The sequence below is a fragment of the Microcaecilia unicolor genome, chromosome 8 (genome assembly GCF_901765095.1).
Source record: "Microcaecilia unicolor chromosome 8, aMicUni1.1, whole genome shotgun sequence".
Lineage (NCBI taxonomy): Eukaryota > Metazoa > Chordata > Amphibia > Gymnophiona > Siphonopidae > Microcaecilia > Microcaecilia unicolor.
The window spans coordinates 131,126,289-131,149,551 of NC_044038.1; the positions used below are offsets into that span (position 1 = coordinate 131,126,289).

Here is a 23,263-nt window from a genome sequence, read left to right on the forward strand (position 1 = left end):
AATGGGTTGTTATTCCATTTACTTTGTGGTGCCGAAGAAGGAGGACCAGTTTCGACCCATTTTAGATCTCAAGAGGGTCAATGGGGTGCTCAAGGTGCCATCCTTCCGCCTGGAGACTCTGCGCTCGGTCATAGTGGCTGTTCGTCAGGAAGAATTTCTCACGACACTGGACCTCACGGAAGCGTATCTGCACGTGCCGATTCGAGAGGCCCATCAGCGTTTCCTTCGTTTTGCTGTTTTAGGGAGGCCCTTTCAGTTCTGTGCTCTGCCTTTTGGTCTGGCAACGGCTCCACGCACCTTCTCCAAGATAATGCTGGTGGTAGCAGCGGCTTTCCGGAGGCAGGGAATTCTGGTGCATCTGTATCTGGACGACTGGTTGATCCGGGCGAAGTCTCGGGCTCACAGTGTTGCGGCGACGGCTCAGGTGGTCGTGTTTCTGGAATCGCTCGGATGGGTAGTGAATGTAGTCAAAAGTCAGTTGATCCCATCGCAGAGTCTGGAGTACTTGGGAGTGCGGTTCGACACGGCAGTGGGTCATGTTTTTCTGCCTGATTCGGATTGCCTCTCTTCAGCAGCAGGTCCGGCTGTTAATGTCCGTTCAGAGTCCAACGGTTCGAATGTACCTTCGGGTTCTGGGCCTCATGGCAGCGACAATAGAGGTAGTACCATGGGCCAGGGCGCATATGCGTCAGCTTCAGGCAGCTCTATTGTCCCGGTGGTCTCCCCAGGGACACAGTTTGGAATTGCGGTTGCCATTGAGGGGGGCTTCTCGGCACAGTCTTCAGTGGTCGCTGTGCTTGGCTCATCTGAAAAAGGGCATGCCGTTGGAACCTCCTCAGTGGGTGATTCTGGTAACGGATGCCAGTCTGCTGGGCTGGGGAGCTCAGTGTCTCGGTCGGTCCACGCAGGGGCGGTGGTCGACGAAGGAAGCTCAGTGGTCTATCAACCAGTTGGAGACGAGGGCGATTTGGCTAGCTCTGTTGGCGTTTCGCTCAAGTGTGGTCGGAAAGGCGGTAAAAGTCATGTCCGACAACGCGACAGCGGGTAGCGTATGTCAGCCGGCAGGGCGGTACAAAGAGTCCGCGGTTGGCAATTGAGACGGCTCTGCGCATGAGTTGGGCAGAAAGGCATCTAGTGCAGATTTCGGCGGCGCACGTGGCCAGGGTGGACAACATGAACGCGGATTTTCTAAGCAGACACATGTTGGACCCCAGAGAATGGTCTCTGCACCGGTCAGCATTCGACCAGATAGTTCTAAAGTGGGGAATGCCAGTAGTGGATCGCATGGGGTCGGCACAGAATGCTCAGGTTCCTCGGTATTTCAGTCGGCGTCGGGATCCACGAGCGGAAGGGTTCGATGCATTGGTCCTTCCATGGCCTCAGCGGGTGTTGCTGTACGTGTTTCCCCCGTGGCCCTTGATAGGTCGAGTCCTCCAGAGGGTAGAATGTCATGAGGGTCCAGTGTCGTTGGTGGCTCCGAATTGGCCGCGTCGACCGTGGTTCGGGGGATCTGATGCGCTTGTTAGAAGGCGAGCCTCTTCGGCTGGGGGGCTTGGTGCTGTTGTGTCAGGGTCCAATTGTCATGCTCCGGCTCGGTTCTCTCTTACGGTGTGGCCCTTGAGAGGGGAACGGTTGAGAAGGAAAGGGTTTTCCCCTCAGGTGATACAGACGATGCTGCAGTCTTGCAAACGTGCGACGTCTTTGGCCTATGTGCATGTGTGGAGCATATTTGAAGATTGGTGTGGGGACCGGGCATGTGTCCCTTCGACAGCTTCTGTGTCGTGCATTTTAGATTTCTTGCAGGATAGTTTTGAGAAGGACCTTTCATTGTCATCTTTGAAGGTGCAGCTGGCTGCTTTGGCTTGTTTTCGGGGTAAGGTGCAGGGCAGGTCGGTTGCGTCTTTCCCGTATGTGGTTCGTTTTTTGAGGGGGGTGAAGTTGCTTTGTCCTCCTCAGTGGCCGGTAGTGCCTTAGTGGGATCTTTATATCGTTCTTGACTCTTTGGCGGGTTCTCATTTTGAGCCCTTTGAGTCTTGTTTGATAAAAGACCTTACTATGGTGTGCTTGCTTCGGCAGCACATGTACTAAAATTGGAACGATACAGAGAAGATTAGCATGGCTCCTGCGCAAGGATGACATGCAAATTCATGAAGTGTTCCATATTTTATTAAAAAGAAAAAAAAATACCTTACTATGAAGGTGGTCTTTTTGGTAGCTATATCGTCGGCTCGCAGGATTTCGGAACTTCAGGCTGTTTCATTTAGGCCTCCGTTTCTGTGGTTTTCTAAGGAAAAGGTTTTGCTGCGTCCAGTCCCTTCGTTTTTGCCTAAGGTGGTATCCTCCTTTCATGTCAATCAGGTGATTTCGTTGCTGGTCTTGGGGGACCGGACGGGGGATGCTTCTCAGTGTCGTTTGGCGAAATTGGAGGTGCGCATAGAGAAGGTTTACTTGCGCAGGTCGGAGAAATTCAGGTCTTCAGACAGGTTAATTGTCCTTCATGGGGGGCCCAAGAAGGGAGCGGCTGCTTCTAAGGCATATATAGCTCGGTGGTTGAAGGATGCCAGCTCTTCGGCTTACATATTGCATGGCCGTACGGTGCCGGTGGGGCTCAAGGCACATTCCACTAGGGGGATGGCGGCTTCTTGGGCAGAGAGTAGTTTTGTTCCACCGGTGGACATTTGTAGAGCGGCGGTGTGGTCCTCCCTGCATTCTTTTGTCAAACATTACAGAGTGGATGTACAGGCAAGGGAGGATGCCAGTTTTGGAGCTGCAGTCCTGTCCTCTGGGCTTCGCAGGTCCCACCCTTAGATGTGTTTACTGCTTTGGTACGTCCCAAGCGTCTTGAACGGTCTGGAGGATTGCTGAGGAAGGTGAAATTAGGCCTTACCTGCTAATTTTCTTTCCTCTAGGTCCTCCAGACCGTTCAAGAGCCCACCCAGTGTATCGGACAGTTCAGTATGAGATTTTCTTTAGACTTCAGTTGCTGATATTTCTAGTAGCTCCTGTGATTTGGGTCCTGGAGTTTTACTAAGGGCAGTTTGTGGTACCGTTTGTGCCCATCTGCAGTTGAATTCCCCCGTCTAAAGGGGAGGAGATCTGAGTGTGGATTCAGTGCTTTTGTTTAGGTGGAGGTATTTTGTTCCTCTGCTTTGTTACTGTTTACTGGTTAGTAGAAGGTCTGCACAGGCTACTTGTATAAGAAGTTTTAGTGTTCTCAGTCTCCCTCTGCTGGTAGGAGTGCATAACCCAAGCGTCTTGAACGGTCTGGTCTGGAGGATCTAGAGGAAAGAAATTTAGCAGGTAAGGCCTAATTTCACCTTAGTACCCAGTCTCTATCAGGTTGCAGAATAATAACAACTTTGAGTGTAGCAGTCGTCATTCCAATTTTATCATCCTGCAATATTTGTGTTAAGTTCATATCTAAATTCTCTAAATGTTGATCAAATCTCTCTCCTTGTTCTTGTTGTTTCTTGAAAAATGGTTGAATATAATATATTTTTGATATTGGAGGGTATGATCCTTCAGGAATTTTTAATATCTCAGATACTTTTTTAAGTTATCAAAGGTGAAATTGACAATTGCTTACGAAAATTTGTTAATCTAAGGGTATTAGAGCATTGAAAATTTTCTGATATTTCAATTTTATTGTGTAAAAAAAGATTTCCTTTAATAAGGTTTGCTTGTATCTGTTGAGAGTTTTGTATCATTTTTGAATTTTTATCAACTTCTTTACCCATATTTATTAATGTTTTATCCATTGTAGTTATTTTTTCTAATTCAGTTATGTTGTTGATTAAGAAGTAAAAACTTCTGTGAAAAAGAGGCCTCTAGTCCAACCAAAGCTTCCCATATGTTTTCTAAGGTTATCATTGTAGGTTTTTTAGCTAAAAAGGACTTACTTGATAAGCCCAAATCTATAGTGGAAGTCTCCCCTGGCTGTCTCCGAAGTGATTCACGATTTTCCCCAGGAGTAGTTTCTCCTCCTTCACCCGCCTTTTCCACCGCGGGGACAGTCGGCGTTTCTTTTCTCGAGTCGGCACCCGTGCCGGGAAACCCCATTGAGTCCTCCTCTGGGGTTTCCTGGACCGTCCTCAAGTTCACTGCCGGCATTGGAGGTGGTGCTCTCTGTTCGGGGCTGAAAGATGTCTCAAACTCAGACTGCAGTGCTGGCAGAGCTCTCCCCAGACTCTGCAGCAACGAGGCAGCTCCCGACAATCCACCCGGAGCAAGGAAGCGGTCTAATGTCCCATCAACAGGTAAGACAGGCGTCGCGGGGCTGGCACGTTGTCTTCCTCTCCTTTTAGGCATTAGTATAGAAGGTATATTTCTCCGTCAAAAAATTGAGAGCTGGGACGAGAGCTGCTTCCGATACATCTTACTCGGACGCCATCTTGCCTCTTATTTTGCCATCAGACTTCTTACTCATGTGCGTAGGTTTGTACACACTTCCCCGTTACTAAAAAAAAAAAAAATCCACTGGCTCCCAGTTGAATATAGAATAAAATTCAAGATCCTGTTTTTGGACTTTAAAGCCCCCCTTCTTACTTATCCACGCTTTACCATGCCTTATTTTCCGGCTCATGTTTTACGGTCTTTAAATGACCATCATATGGTCTTTCCTGGACCTTGCTCAGCTCATTTGGAATCAGCTAGGCACTGTTGCCTTTCATTTCACAGCCTCAGCATTATGGAGCTCTCCCTATAGCTTTCTGAAATGAATCATCACTCAAGAATTTTAAATCTGCAGTGAAAACATGGCTCTTTCAGCAGGCCTTGGTACTTGATGAGTGGGCTTGTTGTCATCCTGAAAAGAGGTGTATAGTCCTGGTAATTTTAATGTTATTTGTGCTGCAGTGCTGTGTTTCAGTGTGTCTGGACTTCTTTTCTATTAAAATTGTTCCTTTCCTTTTATGTGCTTTAGCCTGTAAACTGAATTGTTCCACCCGACAGCTAAATGCGGTACAGTAGGTCAATCCTAAATAAATATCTGAAAGGAAACATATGAACAACTCTACCATATGTTCATTACTGTAGAATACCTAGGGGCTCATTTTCAAAGCATATAGACTTACAAAGTTCCATAGGTTACTTTGGAACTTTGTAAGTATGGAACTTTGTAAGTGTAAGTGCTTTGAAATTGCCCCTACTAGTTTATATGAGTTGTGGTCATATGGTTGGAATGAATGAATGAATAACCAAAGGACCATTCAGAAGGTACTTTGGCTTGTGCTTCCGACTCACAGCTGTGGATCCTTTTTACTTAGTGCACTCTAACAGGCATCGTTTGTGCTGTCTGCCGCTGCACCAGTAGGAATAAAATGGCTGTATCAGCAGATGACGCTCCTTTTTGTTAAAGCTTTTAGCAGCTAATGATGTTAGCATGCACTACATATGATCTTGCTGTTCATAGCTTTGGGTGAATTTCTTCAAAGAGGTAGCAAATAAATCCAAATAAATACATGCATACATACATACTGTATGTCTTCTTATGTTTCAACGATTTTTATTGATGATTCCACATGGTAAACACTTCCATATTATTCAGTATTTATCTGGTAACAAACAATTCCATCTTATACATAGTAACCTTAAACTTCTATCATCAAAGTTTTTATTAATCTTTTCTCCCCTTTCCCTTCCCTCCCTTCTTAAATACCTTTGAACATAATCCTTGTACAGTTAAAGATCGTGTGTAACGATAAACAATAAACTCAAACATTCAATTCCAATAATTATGTCTCATGTATTACTCTGTGTAATATTGCCCTATCTATTTTCCAACAGTGTGTGTTGATGATTCCACTTGATATACTCTTCCATAAGATTACACTCCTGACTGATAATACCCAATTCCATATCATCATGCTGATCAATCCATAGACTGGTGGGTTGTGTCCATCTACCAGCAGGTGGAGATAGAGAGCAATCCTTTTGCCTCCCTATATGTGGTCATGTGCTGCTGGAAACTCCCCAGTATGTTCTCTATCTCAGCAGGTGGTGGTCACACACAGCAGCAGCTCTGGCTAGGTCTCCAAGCCTAATTTTTAGATTTTGTTGAGTACCTGGGGTTGAGGGCTCTTCTTGAGCAAGTGCAAACCTGGTGGTGCCAGGTCCCTCCTTTTCTCCCCCCTCCCGCTGGCTCTGTTAAAAAAAAAAAAATTTTTTGGACGTCCTTTAAGGGCGTTTATTTCAACGTTTATATCAGTGTTTATTGCAGCTGCTCACTGGGACACCAGTTCGTTACAGCTCGGAGCGAGAAGCAGGTAATTTTACCTTTTTATAGTGGGCAGGGTGTTCCCCGTTCGGTCTCCACGTGGCTTATGGCGTCGGAGGGCGAGGGCGCGAAGATTCGCTCCCCGGACCGCATGTGTGCGTCTAGCGGGGATGCGGGGGTTTTCTAAGCATGAATCGCCTTTGTTGGGCATCAGTTTGGAGTCCGGTCAGTGTCCCGGTTCTTCCTCCGGTGCGGCGGTTTTTCTCGCCATAAGCGCCCATCTCCCGCTACTCGCCCACTCCATGTTGGCCGGCCACTTTGCTCGGACGGCTTCTTCTTGGGCCGCCCTCGAGCTGGGAGACGTTAATGCTATGGTCGCCCTTGATTCGGGCGACGGCAAGAAAGCGGCCAAAGTTAAGCGCCGTTCTTTCCACGCAGCTCCTTCTCGGAGTTTCGCGCCGGACGCCATTTTGGATGCGCAGCATGTTTCTCCCCCCGCTCTTGCGAGTGCCGGTTGAGGGTGCATCTAGGGCCGTGGCCCAGGCGGCAGAAGTGCACAGTCTAGGGGGTTTCTCCCCCGAGTTTATTTTGCTGCTGCATCAGGCCCTCTGATCAAGGGGCTGAGCCCTCTGGAAGCAAACGCCCTCGGGTGGACTTCCAGGCCCTAGAGGACTCGGTCTCCTCTGATGTAGATGAGGGCAGCGTATCTGAGTTCTCCCAACGGTCCTTTGGGGATTCCTTGGAGGAGACGAATTCCCGCTCGGATGGAGCGGATGACCCCTCTGCAGCACGGATCTTTTGCTCAGAGGATTTGCCCAACCTGTTAGTGCAGGCCATGAGCATTTTGAAGAATTCCTCTCCGGAGGACGTCTCTCCCTCAGCCTCTGTTGGCTCTGCCATTATGCGGGCGACTAAGCGCCCACCTAGAACCTTCCACGTGCATGAATGCACACTTTGATTTCGGCTCAATGGGATTTCCCAGAAGCGAGCCTTAAAGTGGCTAGGGCTATGTCCCGCCTCTCTGCCTGAAGGTGAACGGGAGGCCTTTCTTTGGCCTACCGTGGATTCTTTAATCACTGCGGTGACTAAGAAAACGGCGTTGCTGGTGGAAGGTGGCACGGCCCTAAAGGACGCCCAAGACAGGAGTTTGGAGGCGGCTTTAAAGTCGTCCTTTGAGGCGGCTGCTTTAAGTTACAGGCCTCAGTTTGTGGCTCCTATGTGGCCAGGGCGTGCCTGAAATTGCGCAGCGGGCTTTCCCCTCGGATCCTTCCTTGAGGGCTGATTGGCCAGCCCTGGAATCGGGCTTGGCCTACTTGGCAGGCTGGCTGTATGATGACTTGAGAGCCTCGGCTAAAGGTATGGCTCAGACAGTCTCTGCACGGCGGTGGCTTTGGCTGAAGCATTGGTCTGCTGACCACGCCTCTAAGTCTCGCCTGGCTAAGTTGCCTTTTAAAGGCAAGCTGCTCTTTGGGGTCGAGCTGGACAAGATTGTGACCGATCTCGGCACGTCTAAGGGCAAGAGGTTACCGGAGGTCAGGGCTCAGGCCAATAGTGCCCGCCCCGGTTCCTCCAAAGGACGGTTTCAGGAAGCCCGTCGGTATTGCCCGGGCAAGAGGTTACCGGAGGTCAGGGCTCAGGCCAATAGTGCCCGCCCCGGTTCCTCCAAAGGACGGTTTCAGGAAGCCCGTCGGTATTGCCCGGGCAAGTCGACCTCCTCTGCCCCCTCTTCCATCAAAAGGAATTTCTCCCCCAAGCAGCATTCCTTTCGCAGAGACCGCTGTCCCGGAGGTGCCTACTCCAGTCCTCCCCCAGGGTCTCGTACCCAATGACGGGGCGCTGGTCCATGGCCCAGAGCAGATTGGAGGACGCCTATCCTCGTTTCTGGGCGAGTGGACCAGGGTAACTTCAGACGCTTGAGTGCTGGAAGTCATCAGAGATGGCTACAAGCTAGAGTTCTGCCGACCCTTAAGAATCGGGTTTGTGCACTCTCCCTGCAAGTCTCCGGTCAAGCTGTGGCAGTGCAGCAGACTTTGGACAATCTGATCCGCCTGTGTGCGGTTGTTCTGGTGCCAGAAGATCACCCTGGCAAGGGACGTTACTCCATTTACTTTGTGGTACCTAAGAAAGGAGGTTTTGTCCGGCCTATCCTCGACCTCAAAGGGGTCAATCGGGCCTTGGAAGTTCGGCACTTCCGGATGGAGACTCTCCGCTCTGTTATAGCGGCAGTGCAGGCAGGGGAGTTCCTGGCATCCTTGGACATTATGGAAGCTTACTTGTATAGTCCCATCTGGCCTCCTCATCAACGCTTTCCTCGTTTTGCAGTTCTGAGGACACTCCCAGTTCAGAGCCCTCCCTTTCGGGTTGGCTACTGCTCCGCGGACCTTCTCCAAGTTATGGTGGTCATCGTGGCCTTCCTACGCAAGAAAGGAGTACAAGTCCATTCTTATCTGGACGACTGATCCAAGCCCCCTCTTATGCAGAGTGCGGCAGAACTTCAGACTGGGTGATTGCTCTTTTGAGCTCCCTGAGGTGGATCATCAACTGGGAGAAAAGCCAGCTGCGCCCGACTCAGTCCCTGGAGTATCTGGGAGTTCGATTCAACCCCCAAGTGGGCAGAGTGTTCCTGCCAGACAATCGGATTGTCAAGCTTCAGGCTCAGGTGGACAAGTTCCTAGCAGCCTCTTCTCTTCGGGCTCGGGACTATGGGCAGCTGTTGGGCTCTATGACGGCCACGATGGAAGTAGTGCCCTGGGTCAGGGCCCATATGAGACCTATAAAGCTCTCTCTGCTGCAGCGATGGACTCCAGCTTCGGAGGATTACGCTGTGCGCCTTCCCTTGGATCCAGCGGTGCGCAAGGCGCTGAGCTGGTGGCTGAGGCCAGACAAGCCGTTCGCAGGAATGCCTCTTGTCACCCCGGAGTGGGTTTTTCGTCACGGCGGACGCCTCTTTGTGGGGCTGGGGAGCCCACTGCTTGGGAAGGACAGCGCAGAGGCTCTGGTCCCCTGCAGAGGCAGAATGGTCTATCAACCTCCCGGAACTCAGAGCCATTCGGTTGGCGCCTTTGGAGTTTCTCCCGGGCCTGGCGCTGAAGCCAGTACGGGTTCTGTCGGACAATGCCACGACTGTGGCCTATGTCAATCGCTGGGGAGGTGCCAGGAGCGCCCCTCTAGCCAAGGAGGCCATGAAGCTATGCCTGTGGGCGGAAGCAAACCTGGAACAGCTGTCGGCGGCCCACATTGAGGGAGTCATGAATATTGCTCAGGCGTTCTTGGACATCACGAAGCGCTGGGGCCAGCCGAGCCTAGATCTGATGGCGTCTTCAGGCAATTGCCAAGTGCCGCGCTTTTTCAGCAGAGGACGGGACCCTCGATCTCTGGGAGTAGATGCTCTTCTCCCACAGTGGCCAACACAGGAGCTCCTCTTTGTGTTCCCGCCTTGGCCCATGTTGGGCAGGGTGCTAGGCCGGGTGGCAAAGCATCCGGGCCGGATAATCCTGGTGAGTCTGGATTGGCCCAGACGTCCCTGGTATGCGGACTTGATCAGGCTCTCAGTGGACGGACCTCTGCAGATGCCAGCGAAGCGGGGCCTGTTGCATCAGGGTTCCGTGGTGATGGAGGATCCCTCCCCCTTTGGTCTTACGGCCTGGCTATTGAGCGACAGCGTCGGAGCAAGCAGAGCTTCTCAGACAAGGTCAACGCCACTATGCTGAGAGCGCGGAAGCGCTCTACTTCTGCTGATTACGCCAGGGTTTGGCGTACCTTTGCATCGTGGTGTGAGGCAGGCTCACTTTCTCCCTTCACTGCTCCAATTTCATCAGTGTTGGCGTTCCCGCAAGAAGGTCTGGAAAAAGGCCTGTCGCTCAGTTCCCTTAAGGTCCAGGTAGCGGCTCTTGCTTGCTTCAGGGGTCACCTGAAGGGTGTTTCCCTGGCATTGCAGCCAGATGTGGTGCGCTTTCTCAAGAGAGTTATTCACCTGTGCCCTCCTCTGCACGCAGTGGTACCTGCGTGGAATCTCAATCTGGTGCTAAAAGCCTTGCAGAAGCCGCCTTTTGAACCCTTGTCGAGGGCATCTCTGAAAGAATTGACGTTGAAAGCAGTCTTTTGGTGGCTATCACTTCAGCCAGAAGAGCTCCAGGCGCTATCATGTCGAGAGCCCTTTCTGCAGTTCTCTGAGGCAGGAGTGTCTATTCGCACAGTGCCTTCCTTCCTGCCCAAGATTGGTCCTCGCTTCCATGTGAATCAGCAGCTCTGTCTACCCTCCTTTCGTAGGGAGGACTACCCAGAGGAGTACTCTGCTCTCAAATATCTAGATGTGAGACGGGTCATCATCAGATACTTGGAAGTGACCAATGATTCCGGAAGTCGGATCATCTGTTTGTGCTGTTCGCAGGTCCTCGTAAGGGTTTGCAGGCTGCCAAGCCTACAGTGGCACAATGGGTCAAGGAACCCATTGCAGCGGCTTATGTGGCCGCAGGGAAGGTGCCGCCTATCCAGCTGAAGGCTCACTCCACTACAGCACAGGCGGCCTCGATGGCAGAGGCCGGGTCCGTCTCCTTGGAAGAGATTTGTAGGGCGGCAACTTGGGCTTCGGCTCATACCTTCTCCAGACATTACCGCTTGACTGTGGCTGCTCGGGTGGAGGCCCGGTTTGGAGCTTCAGTGTTGCGGTCAGGGATTTCTGTGTCCTGCCCTGGGTGAGTACTGCTTCGGTACATCCCACCAGTCTATGGATTGATCAGCATGATGATATGGAAGGTAAAATTATGTATCATACCTGATAATTTTCTTTCCATTAATCATAGCTGATCAATCCATAGCCCCTCCCAGATATCTGTACTGTTTATATTCTGGTTGCATTTCAGGTTCAAGTTTAGTCTTCAGTTCCTGTTCAAGAGGACTTCGTGTACAAGTTTTTTCAATTGGATTCTTCAGGAGTTGAGACGATTTTGTGTTACAGTGAGCTGCTGCATTCCTCTCCCCTCCGTTTTACGGGGCTGGATTGAGACCTAAATTCTGCCGGCGCTCCCTCCCGCTTCGTGCGGCTGTAGGGCAGCTTTGTACCCCTCTCGCTTCGGCGGTGTTAGGGTCAGTCAGCTCCTCCCGCGGTTGCGGTTGCTGGATAAGCCAGATCCCCCCGCATCGGCGGGTGTGGTGTCCCTCCCCCGCTCCGCGGGGATGAGCTGGACGGATTCCCCTCCCCCACTTGTGTGGGGATGAGCTGGGTTACTTCCCCTCCCCCGTTTCGGCGGTGGTGAGCTGGGCAGAGTGTCCCTTTGTGGGTGTAATTCTCTAAGTGCTGAGTCCTGCGGATGGAGCTTTGATATCGACATATTGAGGAGTTTCCTGCAGCACATGACCACATATAGGGAGGCAAAAGGATTGCTCTCTATCTCCACCTGCTGGTAGATGGACACAACCCACCAGTCTATGGATTGATCAGCTATGATTAATGGAAAGAAAATTATCAGGTATGGTACATAATTTTACCGTCCCTCTTATATGCAAGGAGTATTGCCCTAGCCAGTGCTATTCCCTCCTTCCCTCCCCCCCTACTCTTATAGATCCCTCTCCTTGCTTCATGGTCTATCTTACTCTGCCTCTCCACGTAATTTAACTTCCAGAGTGTGGGATGTTGTCTGTTGCCCATTTGGCAATGTATAACACTTTCTGTGGTGATCCTTCCTATCTGTACTTTCCCCAACTAACCTCACCCGATCAAGGATTACTGAGACTCCCCCCTCCTTTCCTCTTGTAGTACGGACAAATTATTTAGCACTGCACTTCTCGCATTATGGGAGATACTTTGCAAATATTTATTCCAGATAGAAATAAATGCTTTTCTTTTCTTCTTTGGGGTGCCCTGGGCTGCTCTAGCCTCCCATAACATCAACTCATGAAATTTGTTCCTCCAGTATCAGATGGAGGGTGGCTCCTCTTGTATCCAGTGTCTTAGTATACATTTTTTCCCCACTGCATATGCCTTACCCAGTAAGAGATCCATGTTCTTGTCTGAAATCTCATAGGCCTTCCTTTTGTTTAATAACACCCCTCTCCAGGAGGGAATTATTCTTTGACCTGTGAGAGTCTTAAAGTAATTATGAAGCCTTTTCCAAAATGTTTTCACTTTGTCACAACTCCAAAATGCATGCAAAAATGTGTTTCTTCTTCTTTTACATTTTACACACTGAGCATCAGGTGCCCAGCCTGCTCTTGCTGCTTGTGTTTGTGCTGTGTATCCCCTATGTAGTATCCTATACTGACTCTCCTGCAGCTCTGCCCCGTCCACTTGCCTTGGGATATCTTTTATCAATTTTGCAAAATTTACTCCCTTCAATTCATACCCCAATTCTTTGCTCCATGCCTCTTTGAGTGCTTATACTGTATGTCTTCTTATAGAACACCCAATAATTTAACAACGCCATGTCACTTGATTTTCTGCATTATATTACCTTGCAGTCCAATGTCAGGTTAATAAGAAGTGTTGGGGCTAAAATAATTATTCTGCATCTTAGGGCAGGGAACATTTTAACTGTTTTTCCAATGCAGAAATAAATTCTAATTAATGACCACAAACCACATCATCTCTTAAAGTTTGGATTCTGTCAAGGTTTGCTGTCTAGTTTACTATTTCCATTAGTATATGAAGCGTTAGATATATTTCTTAGAGAACATGTCAGAATTTAAGATTTCTAAGTGCTTGTAGTTCTTCCTATTCATACAAGGGCCTATTGTGTTCCTCTGTGTAAGAGTGCACTGTACACAGAGAAAAAAAGTTAGAATGTCCAGCTTGCTTTCTGATAACCTGCTCCCATTGATAGTTTGAGTTTAAAAGGTTCAACAGTTCATATTGGTATCTCTGTCTGCACCTTTCCTCATGTTTTCTGTTGGGCTTTGCTGGAATAAAGTATTTTCGTGTTCTTAAGATTCTTTCGACTGTAGTACCTTTTACTGATTTTCATTTCAATTATTTTTACATTGCTTTCATTTTCTTTTTCTAGAAAATTAACAGAGTTGTGTTCGTTGGGAACTTTTTGCGTGTGAATACCTTGTCTATGAAGCTTTTGGCATATGCACTGGACTATTGGTCAAAAGGCCAACTGAAGGCATTGTTCCTAGAACATGAGGTACAGTAATACAATCGCTGAATACTTCCAGGATAAATTTAGAGATCATTTTCAGGCACAGGCTAATGGCATACATTTAAAAAGATATCAGTTTAAGGTTTATACAGATTTTCAGTACTGCTGTCTATTACTGCTATTTGTGTGGTATCAATTAAACAGATTTGATTTGGCTTAATGTTGTTATATTCTACGTAGCCAACAAACTAGACCAAGGTGAATTGCAACAATTGTGTTAATGTAGCACAAAGAAATACAGTAAAAATGTAAAAATATATTAAAATAATCTTTTTAGACAAAAGAAAAAAGAACATATATACTAAAATAAGCAAAAACCTAGGATCAGTTAAAAAAAAGGAAAAAAAAAACCCAGCATAAACCAGACTACGTAGCTATTACTTGCTCATTTTCAGAGCACTTAGACTTACAAAGTTCCATAAGTTACTGTGGGGCTCATTTTCAAAGCACTTAGAATTAAAAAGTTCCATAGGTTACTGTGGAACTTTGTAAGTCTAAGTGCTTTGAAATTACACCTCTATGTCTTCAAATTCTTTCTAAAAAGCAAATACCTGGCAAGATCCCAAAAGAGTAAAACAGATTTTTTTGCTGATTTTCCCAAGTCCATCTTAATAATGGTTTATGTACTTTTCTTGTAGAATCTTGTCCAAACCTTTTTTAAAACCCTGCTAAGCTAACTTCTTTTACCACATTTTCTGCTAACAAACTCTAAACTTTAATTACATGTTGAGTGAAGAAGTATTTTCTCTGATTCATTTTAAATTTAATACTTCTTAGAAGATTTATTGTGTGCCCTCCCCTCCCACCCTAGTCATTGTATTTTTGGAAAGAGTAAAGAACTGATTCATGACTTTATGCTGCTTTCCCTAGAAATAAGTCTACTACTACTACTATTTAGCATTTCTATAGCGCTACAAGGCATACGCAGCGCCACACAAACATAGAAGAAAGACAGTCCCTGCTCAAAGAGCTTACAATCTAATAGACAAAAAATAAATAAAGTAAGCAAATCAAATCAATTAATGTGAACGGGAAGGAAGAGAGGAGGGTAGGTGGAGGCGAGTGGTTACGAGTCAAAAGCAATGTTAATGAGGTGGGCTTTCAGTCTAGATTTAAAGGTGGCCAAGGATGGGGCAAGACATAGGGGCTCAGGAAGTTTATTCCAGGCGTAGGGTGCAGCGAGACAGAAGGCGCGAAGTCTGGAGTTGGCAGTAGTGGAGAAGGGAACAGATAAGAAGGATTTATCCATGGAGCGGAGTGCACGGGAAGGGGTGTAGGGAAGGACGAGTGTGGAGAGATACTGGGGAGCAGCAGAGTGAGTACATTTATAGGTTAGTAGAAGAAGTTTGAACAGGATGCGAAAACGGATAGGGAGCCAGTGAAGGGTCTTGAGGAGAGGGGTAGTATGAGTAAAGCGACCCTGGCGGAAGATGAGACGGGCAGCAGAGTTTTGAACCGACTGGAGAGGGGAGAGGTGACTAAGTGGGAGGCCAGCAAAAAGCAGATTGCAGTAGTCTAAACGAGAGGTGACAAGGGTGTGGATGAGGGTTTTGGTAGAGTGCTCGGAAAGAAAGGGGCGGATTTTACGGATGTTGTAAAGAAAGAAACGACAGGTCTTGGCAATCTGCTGGATATGAGCAGAGAAGGAGAGAGAAGAGTCAAAGATGACCCCAAGGTTTCGAGCTGAGGAGACAGGGAGAATGAGAGAGCCATCAACAGAAATAGAAAACGGGGGGAGCGGGGAGGTGGGTTTGGGGGGGGAAATGAGAAGCTCGGTTTTGGTCATATTTAATTTCAGGTGGCGTTGAGACATCCAGACAGCAATGTCAGACAAGCACGCTGAAACTTTGGTTTGGATGCAAGGTGAGATATCAGGGGTAGAAAGGTAGATTTGGGAGTCATCAGCATAGAGATGGTAGGAAAAGCCATGGGATGAGATTAATGAACCAAGGGAAGAAGTATAGATAGAAAAGAGGAGGGGACCAAGAACAGAACCCTGAGGTACGCCGACAGGCAGAGGGATAGAAGTAGAAGAGGATCCACCAGAGTGAACACTAAAGGTGCGGAGGGAGAGGTAGGAAGAGAACCAGGAAAGGACAGAGCCCTGGAATCCAAGTGAGGACAGGGTATCGAGAAGTATGCTGTGATCGACAGTGTCAAAAGCAGTGGAAAGATCAAGAAGAATGAGGATGGAATATTGACCTCTGGATTTAGCCAGTAATAGGTCATTGGAGACTTTAGTAAGCGCAGTTTCGGTTGAGTGGAGAGGGCGAAAACCAGATTGTAGTGGGTCAAGAATAGCATGTGAGGAGAGAAAATCAAGGCAGCGGCGGTGAACAGCACGCTCAAGTAATTTGGAGAGAAAAGGAAGGAGGGAGATGGGTCGGTAATTAGAGGGACAAGTAGGGTCGAGTGAAGGCTTCTTAAGGAGAGGTGTGACCACAGCATGTTTAAAGGCAGCAGGGACAGTCGCAGTGGAAAGTGAGAGGTTGAGAATGTGACAGATAAAAGGAATAAGAGCAGGAGAGATGGCATTAAGAAGGTGGGTGGGAATGGGATCAGAGTAACAGGTGGTACATTTTGAGGAAGAAAGGAGAAGTGTAGTTTCCTCAATAGTAACTTCAGGAAAGGAGGAAAGGGAATGAGGGGAAGGAGAGAGAGGGGAACGGACTAGTGGAGGGAGAGGTGGTGAGGTAGAGAAAGCAAGGTTTATCTTTTCAACCTTGTTGTGAAAGAATTCAGCAAGGGTCTGAGGAGATAATGAAGGGGGAGTTGGGGGAGGGGGCACCTTGAGGAGAGAGTTCAATGTGGTGAAGAGAAGTCGAGGATTAGAGCCAAGAGAGTTGGTCAGTTGGATATAATAATCCTGTTTGGCATGTGAAAGAGCAGATTGGAAGGAGGTCAGCATGAACTTAAAGTGTAAGAAATCAGCAAGGGCCCGAGATTTCCGCCAGAGGCGTTCGGCGGAGCGGGTACAGGAACGTAGGTAGCGGATATTAGAAGTCAGCCAAGGTTGGGGTTTTGTACGCCTTACAGGGCGGGTCATCAAAGGTGCAAGAGTGTCTAAGGCAGAGGATAGAGTATTGTTGTAAGAAGAAACAGCCTCGTTGACAGATGTGGATGGTGCCACAGTAGAGAGGAGGTTTGAAACATGGGAGGATAGAGATGAAGGGTAAGTAATTGATTTTCCCAAGTCCATCAAACCATGGCCTGGACGCACCCCAGCCAGTCAGGTTTTTGGAAGAGAGATTTGCTTGCACTGCTTCCATTGCATGCTCTCTCATGAATATTTATTGTGGATATCCCAAAAACCTGACTGGCTGGGGTGCCTCCAGGTTCAGGTATGGGAACCACTGCCATAAGTCATTATTAAGTTGGGCTTGGGAAAATCCACTGCTTATTTCTAGGGTAAGCATCAAATTACTGTTATGGGATCTTGCCAAGTACTTGTGATCTGGATTGGTCACTGCTGAAAATAGGATACTGGACTTGATGGACCTTTGTGTACCTATTCCATTCCACTCTATCATATCTTCCCTCAGCTGTCTCTTCTCCAAGCTGAAGAGCCCTAGTCTCTTTATCATTTATTGAATTTTTAATATACTGCTTCTTTTGTCAGACGTCAAAGCAGTTAACAGTAAAATTTAAAGAAATTTTTAAAAAGGGAACTCCCCATTAAATAATAGGACAGAATCATTCTCACTAAACGAATAAAGGAGAGAAACATTCACACTGACCAAACCCACTGTACTCCAAAACCAGGAACCCCGACAAAAAAAGAAAAAATCAATCCCTGTTGAGATGATTAATAATTACATAAGGCCAGTTCAAGAAAATGTGTATTCAGTAAAGAGCGAAAAGAAGTGTGAAACTTTTTGAGCCTAAAATAGTTTGGCAAAGAGTTCCAGCGTGTTGGAGCTAAGACATACAATGTGCTATTTTTTTGTCATTTCCCATCTAGCCTTAGCAGAGTATGGAAGAACTAGTCTGTTGTTAAGCAAATGAAGGACACGTGCTGGTGTGTGCAGGATAACATGATGCTAAATAATCGGGTTTGCTATCAGAGCACCTTATGTTAGTCAGAATTTTGAAATTAATCCTAAATTCTCTCAGTAGCCAGTGTAGCTGCCTAAGCAGAGCAGTTGCATGATCATAACATTTTGCCTGACAAAGGAACCTGGGCTGCAGTGTTCTGAAGTGTTTCTAAACAATACAGATTGGATTTTATAACGCCAGCATATTACAGTAATTGTAGTGTGAGTTAAAACAAGTGTAAGGAATAGGAATCCACAAAGTTGCAGATTGCTCTCAGTTTGCACAAAAAGTAAAAGCCTGTTCTTAATATACTTGAAATCTGAGGGGAGAAGAAAAGTGATGTGTCAAGAACAACTTCTAAGTATTTAGAAGATGGTTCTAAGATCCAGCAGGCTACTGTTTTATCTGGATTAAGTACCAGTCGATGAACATCAGGCCAGGTATCCACTTCCCGCAGACAAGTCTGCAGTGGTCATAGGTCAGTAGAATCAGCTTGAGTATAATGTATAAGAAGAAAATCGTCTGTATTGAAATAAAAACTAATACCATGGGTTTGAATTAGTAAAGTCAAAGAACTTTAAAAAAAGATTAAAGAGAAGGGGAACACAACAAGAAAGGTCAAAAGGAAATGAGAAAGAGGAAGACTGCATGACCTGAAAAGTCTGACATTCCAAAAAAGACAGTTAGGATTGATTTGCAGAATGGCTTCAAAATCTTAGGTATGCAGATGATGATCAGGTTTCAGATTTTTTTTCCATGTTTGTGTTGTTAGCTGTGTGTGAAGGAGATTCAGTTGTGGATCATAGGTCACAGACTTAAATTGAACTTAGGGAAGTTAGAGCTCTCACCATTTAGAGTGGAAAGTGAGGCTGCATTAGTAAAAGCCTGAAATGAGCCTGGGTTTGATCATGTTTCAACATTTGTCACTGCAGCCATAACTACACTTAGTGAGACAGATTTAACTTTTTCTGTTCCTGCAAGAATTGGTGGTTCAGGCAGTGGCCTTTACGCATTTCAACTATTGCAGTGTTTTAAATCTGTGAGCGCCCTAAAAACATTGAGTAAATTGCAGCTGTTCTAAAATGACGCTGCCTGGATGGTCACGTACAAGGACTGAAATATATGAAAGCAAGATCTGTAACAGGTAAGATGAATGAGCAAACAACAGATCTTAGACCCAGCAATCTGTATTACTGATACATAAAATTAAACACCCGACGTGGCCATGTTTTGTATTCACTGCATTAGGGGTAACAACAGTGTGGGCTCACCAAAGTCCTTACAGTATCACAACAGCTTGTCTACAGTGTTCAATTAAAACAGTTCAGCAAACAACAAATAATAACACTCTGATATCCAAGGCTTGGATTGTGTCAGAATTGTACTATTTTGTTGTTTGCTGTGCTGTTTTTATTAAATATTGTCTGTTTTGGTACTGTAAGGACTTTGGTGAATCCACACTGTTGTTACCCTTAATGCAGTGAATACAAAACATGGCCACATCAGGTGTTTAATTTTATGCTCTAGGCAATGATCGTAGCACTTCAAAATCTGTAAGTTTTGAAAAAAGAGGGACGTTATTTTTCAGTGAGGATTATGTACTATAAAGATTAGTGACCTCAAGAAGACCCATTGTTACAGATTTTTCTTAGTGCTTGTGTATTCTTCATTGTAAATGATCATGTTATCAGTCCTTAGTGGTGCTTCTGCCACTTTCATCTTTGACAAGACATTGGCAAATATTATGTAATGGAATTTAAAATATGATTGGTATTCTCAACACTATGCAGTGTTTACTTTTCCCTTTATTTCACAACCCTAGTATTAAATATATTCCTTTTGTTTTTCTTTTTATCCCTAATAGGGCTACTTTGGAGCTGTAGGAGCCCTTCTTGGGCTGCCAAATTTCAGCTAAAGCACCAGAAGTTGTACATGGAATTAATTTCTTTTCACAGATGCCATTATTATTATTTTTTACTGTATTAAGTCTCTATGGAACCAAAGGGGAATTAGCAGACATTTGCTGTGAATTCTTCTCATATGTATGACTTGAGAAGCTGCTGGATGTGACCATATTTAGAAACCCACTATCTCTCAATCTCTGTAAGGGAGATCTCTCTTAACACAGTAACTGTGTTTAACATTTCCTCTTGGAATGATTGTATCTATCAGCAGGTTATCCTGTGTGTGTATATATATGTGTGTAAATATATATATATATAAATATAAAACTTTATAGCCAGTATTAAGCCTTTAATTTTAATATAACCTCTGAGGCTATTTAACAAATCATAGTTTGCTGAGTTAAGTCTCCTCGTTCTCTGTTTACTATGTCATCATTATATAAGTCCGTTTAAAGCAACTACTGTTTAGAGTTTCCTGTTCTAAAATCTCCATCTTTGATCTCTACATGAAATCCAACAGTAGCAAGTTTTGTGGTTTAATTATGAGCATTTTAAAAAACCTTTTGTTCATGCAACAAATGGAAAAAATCAGTGAAACAGTATTCCATTTTAAGTGTTGTCCAGAGAGATGGCAGGTGGTAATCCATGTCACCCCAGAAAGGCTGTCTTCATTACATTTGATAGGTCCAACATTAGTCTGCTGGCTGCAGTTTCACAGCCATGATGCAACGCTTAATGTCGCCATTAAGAGATATCTGAATTTATGTACAGTACTCTGTACAAATCTGACTTCGTAAGTGCCATGCACAGACAAGTGGAAGAATATTTTACAGTATATATATAGAAGATTCCATTTATACGAGAAAGCATTCAGAATATAAATACAGCTGCATGGGCATCCGGTGGCATTCAGCGACTTGACATCTTACATGTTGATTGAAAACCAAGTGGAGAGTAGCTACAGAAAACTACCTAGTTGGCACAAATTTGTACTGTAACAGCAGTTTCATTTGAAATGTTGTGAAATTTTGCCTTCAGATATTAATTTACTTAAAGCAATGTGACAGGGTCTAAGAAGCCACATTTTAGAGGTGAAATTGACCCATTTGTACAGCTGTGTTCTTTGAAATGAAACTATTTTGTATATAATGTGACAGTAATTTGTGGAGACAGTATTTTGAACTATAAATATCTTCAGAGGTTGTATTGCTAAATTGTGTAAGGACCAATGACTAGTACACTGTGGAAATTCAACAGTTACTGTTCTCATACAAGGTACTGCAGACTGTCCTTGGAATAAATGCCACATATGACATATGCTTTGAATGTCAGACACTGTATTTTGTTTAGGTTTGCTGGACTGTTTTAATTGTTATTGGGGACTGGATGCAATAAATGCACAATAGCATGCTGCCTTTGGAAAGAAATTTAAAATATTAACAATCTGAAGGATGGGCTGAACGTTTTCAAAATAATGAGAAGCCTAAGGGTCCTGTTTACTAAGATGCGCTGTAGGCGCACAAGCGTTTTTAGCGCACACTAACACTAGAGATATCTATATATTCCTATGGGTGTCTCTAGCGTTAGTCCACTCTAACCTTAGTAAACAGGGCTGTGAGTATATATTTCTGAGTAGTACCCCACTCGCTGTGAGTGTCCAGCACTATGTTTATAGTTTTTATTACATGTGCTAAAGAGCTATTTATTACAGTACTTATTAAAAATATTTAATTTAGGCAGCAACCAATGTTCCAGTTTATGTGTATTTCCATTTCCCTGTATCAGAAATGATGGGAATGCAGCCAAGAATATGGTGGTGGTGTAACTCTTGCTGTGCCTGTCTTGAAGGCAAAATGGGGTCTGATTTTTTTTTTTTTTGAGGTTTAATTACTTGCCTTTCCAGATCTAAGTTCAAACTGAGTTGCAAGTTCAGGTACAGAAGTTATTTCCCTGTCTGTGGCCTTTAAAAATCTAAAGGGTCCTTTTAATAAGCTTTGGTAAATATGGGCCTTAGCATTCCCTTTTTGTGGGTCTTTCTTATGTGCTAAGGCCATTATTACTGCAGCTGTAAAAACCCAGATTTTATTCCCCCATTAATGACTGTGCTAATGTTGCCATTAGTGCACAGCCATTTTTAAAAATCACCGCAGGTGGTAAGGACTCCTGCATTATCCATGTGCTAACCAGTTAGCTTGTAGCAGTGTACATGTGCTAACAGGTTAATGTAGGAACATCCACTCTCCACCCCTGTCATGCTCCCTCCCCCCCCCCCCAAAAAAACTGCAAACATTTATTTAGCACACACATTCAAAAACGAATGTCTTACAGTAGTCCATTATTTGTTGTGTAGGTGCACGTTAGTGCCTAATGCAGCTTAGTAAAAGGACCTATAAGCTTGTATCTGAGGCAAAGGACAGTGACTTGCTCAAAATCCAAGGAGAGTTGGTGAGAGAAGCATGATATGAAAAAAAAAAAAATCTTGGTTTTCCCAGTTCTTAGCCTGGTTCTCTTCCACTCCTTATTAGAGCAATGTGATAATAAGGACTTCAATGAGAGCATCAAAAAGATATTTAAAATGGCACAGATTCTACTGTCATGCAAATGATCTTAGCAATAAATAGCACAGGAAGAAAAGGGGAAGAAAGCACATAGCATACATGAACGCATACTTCCCAAGTTTTATAATCAGGTTTTCCAAGATATTAGGTCTTGAAATGTAACTTACATAAAAATAAATAAATATAAAAAACAAAAAACCTCTTACGCTGTGCATATCTCAGCACAGCATGAATTAGTCACCACATTGCCAGTTTTAGAATAAGTGTTCTTGTAGCCACCTGATCAAAATTAGATATTACAGTTCTGCTCTGGTTCCTTATAGTTCAAGACCTGAATTAATTTGTGCATCCAAAAACTCAAGAAAGGAGGAAAAGATCTCAGAAAATGTCCGTGGACTTATATCTGACTCAGATATGACTCTCTTGTAATCATTGGTCAAAACCCTCCTTCACATTTTTATTATTATTGCATAAATGTTTTCAACTATATCATTATGCAAAGGATTCGCTTCAAAAAATGTATTAACAAATCCCAACGGGGTTCCTGTTTCACCGGCTTCTTCAGGGAAATTTACATGCTGATAAACTTTTAATTACTTTGCAACTCATTCTCTGTCAAACTTTTAATGTGTGAAAGAGAGGTAGTTGCAGTGCTTTTCCGTACCTTTTTTTGCCCTGCACTTCCTGTCAGTCCCCCAGGGGTGTGGTGTGCTGGAGCCCGGCCGGTCCAACACGGTAAGCAAGGTAAGCATGGCAGGGGGGCGCCAACCTCTGGAGGGCGCCGCCGCGCCATGCTTACCGCCACTTACCTGCCCACCCTGGTGCCCTCTTCTCCCCCCAAGGATCCTTTTTCTTTTATTTCAAATTTACCTAACCTCCATCCGAGTCCGACCGCATGGGCAGCAGCGTCACTGGAAGCGCTCCCCTCCCGAGTCCCAACGTCTCTAGCAGAAGCTTCCTTATTCGTTCATTCTCAGTGTCGGACACTGAGCATGAACGAATCAGGAAGCTTCTGCTAGAGACGTCGGGACTCTGGAGGGGAGCGCTTCCAGTGACGCTGCTGCCCATGCGGTCGGACTCGGAGGTCAGGTAAATTTAAAATAAAAGAAAAAGGATCCTTGGAGGGGGGAAGAGGGTGCCAAGGCAGGCAGGCAGTTGGACATGGGAGCGGGAGGGCAAGGGAGAGAGGACCATCTGGACATGGATGGCAGGGCTCAGGGAGAGAGGGGAATTGCTGGATAGGGATGAATGGTGGGGGCAGGGGACAGAGGAGCATGGGAGGGCAGGGCTCAGGGAGAGAGGGGAATTGCTGGATAGGGATGAATGGAGAGGGCAGGGGACAGAGGAGCATGGGAGGGCAGGGCTCAGGGAGAGAGGGGAATTGCTGGATAGGGATGAATGGAGGGGGCAGGG

At 45.8% G+C, this 23,263-nt stretch overlaps 1 protein-coding gene and 1 non-coding gene across 2 annotated transcripts in view; both read left to right on the forward strand.

Moving 5' to 3' along the window:
• The window catches only part of PANK3 (pantothenate kinase 3), a 146,353-nt gene extending 126,509 nt beyond the window's left edge, over positions 1 to 19,844 (forward strand). Inside the window, exons 6-7 of the mRNA XM_030213020.1 lie at positions 13,213 to 13,338; positions 19,253 to 19,844. Coding sequence (XP_030068880.1) covers positions 13,213 to 13,338; positions 19,253 to 19,303 — 177 coding nt within the window. The 3' untranslated portion in view covers positions 19,304 to 19,844. The remainder of the gene's footprint in view (positions 1 to 13,212; positions 13,339 to 19,252) is intronic.
• On the forward strand, positions 2,061 to 2,167 carry LOC115477012. Its single transcript, XR_003943262.1, has one exon. It is a non-coding gene; the product is annotated as a U6 spliceosomal RNA (small nuclear RNA).
• Positions 19,845 to 23,263: the final 3,419 nt, after the last annotated feature.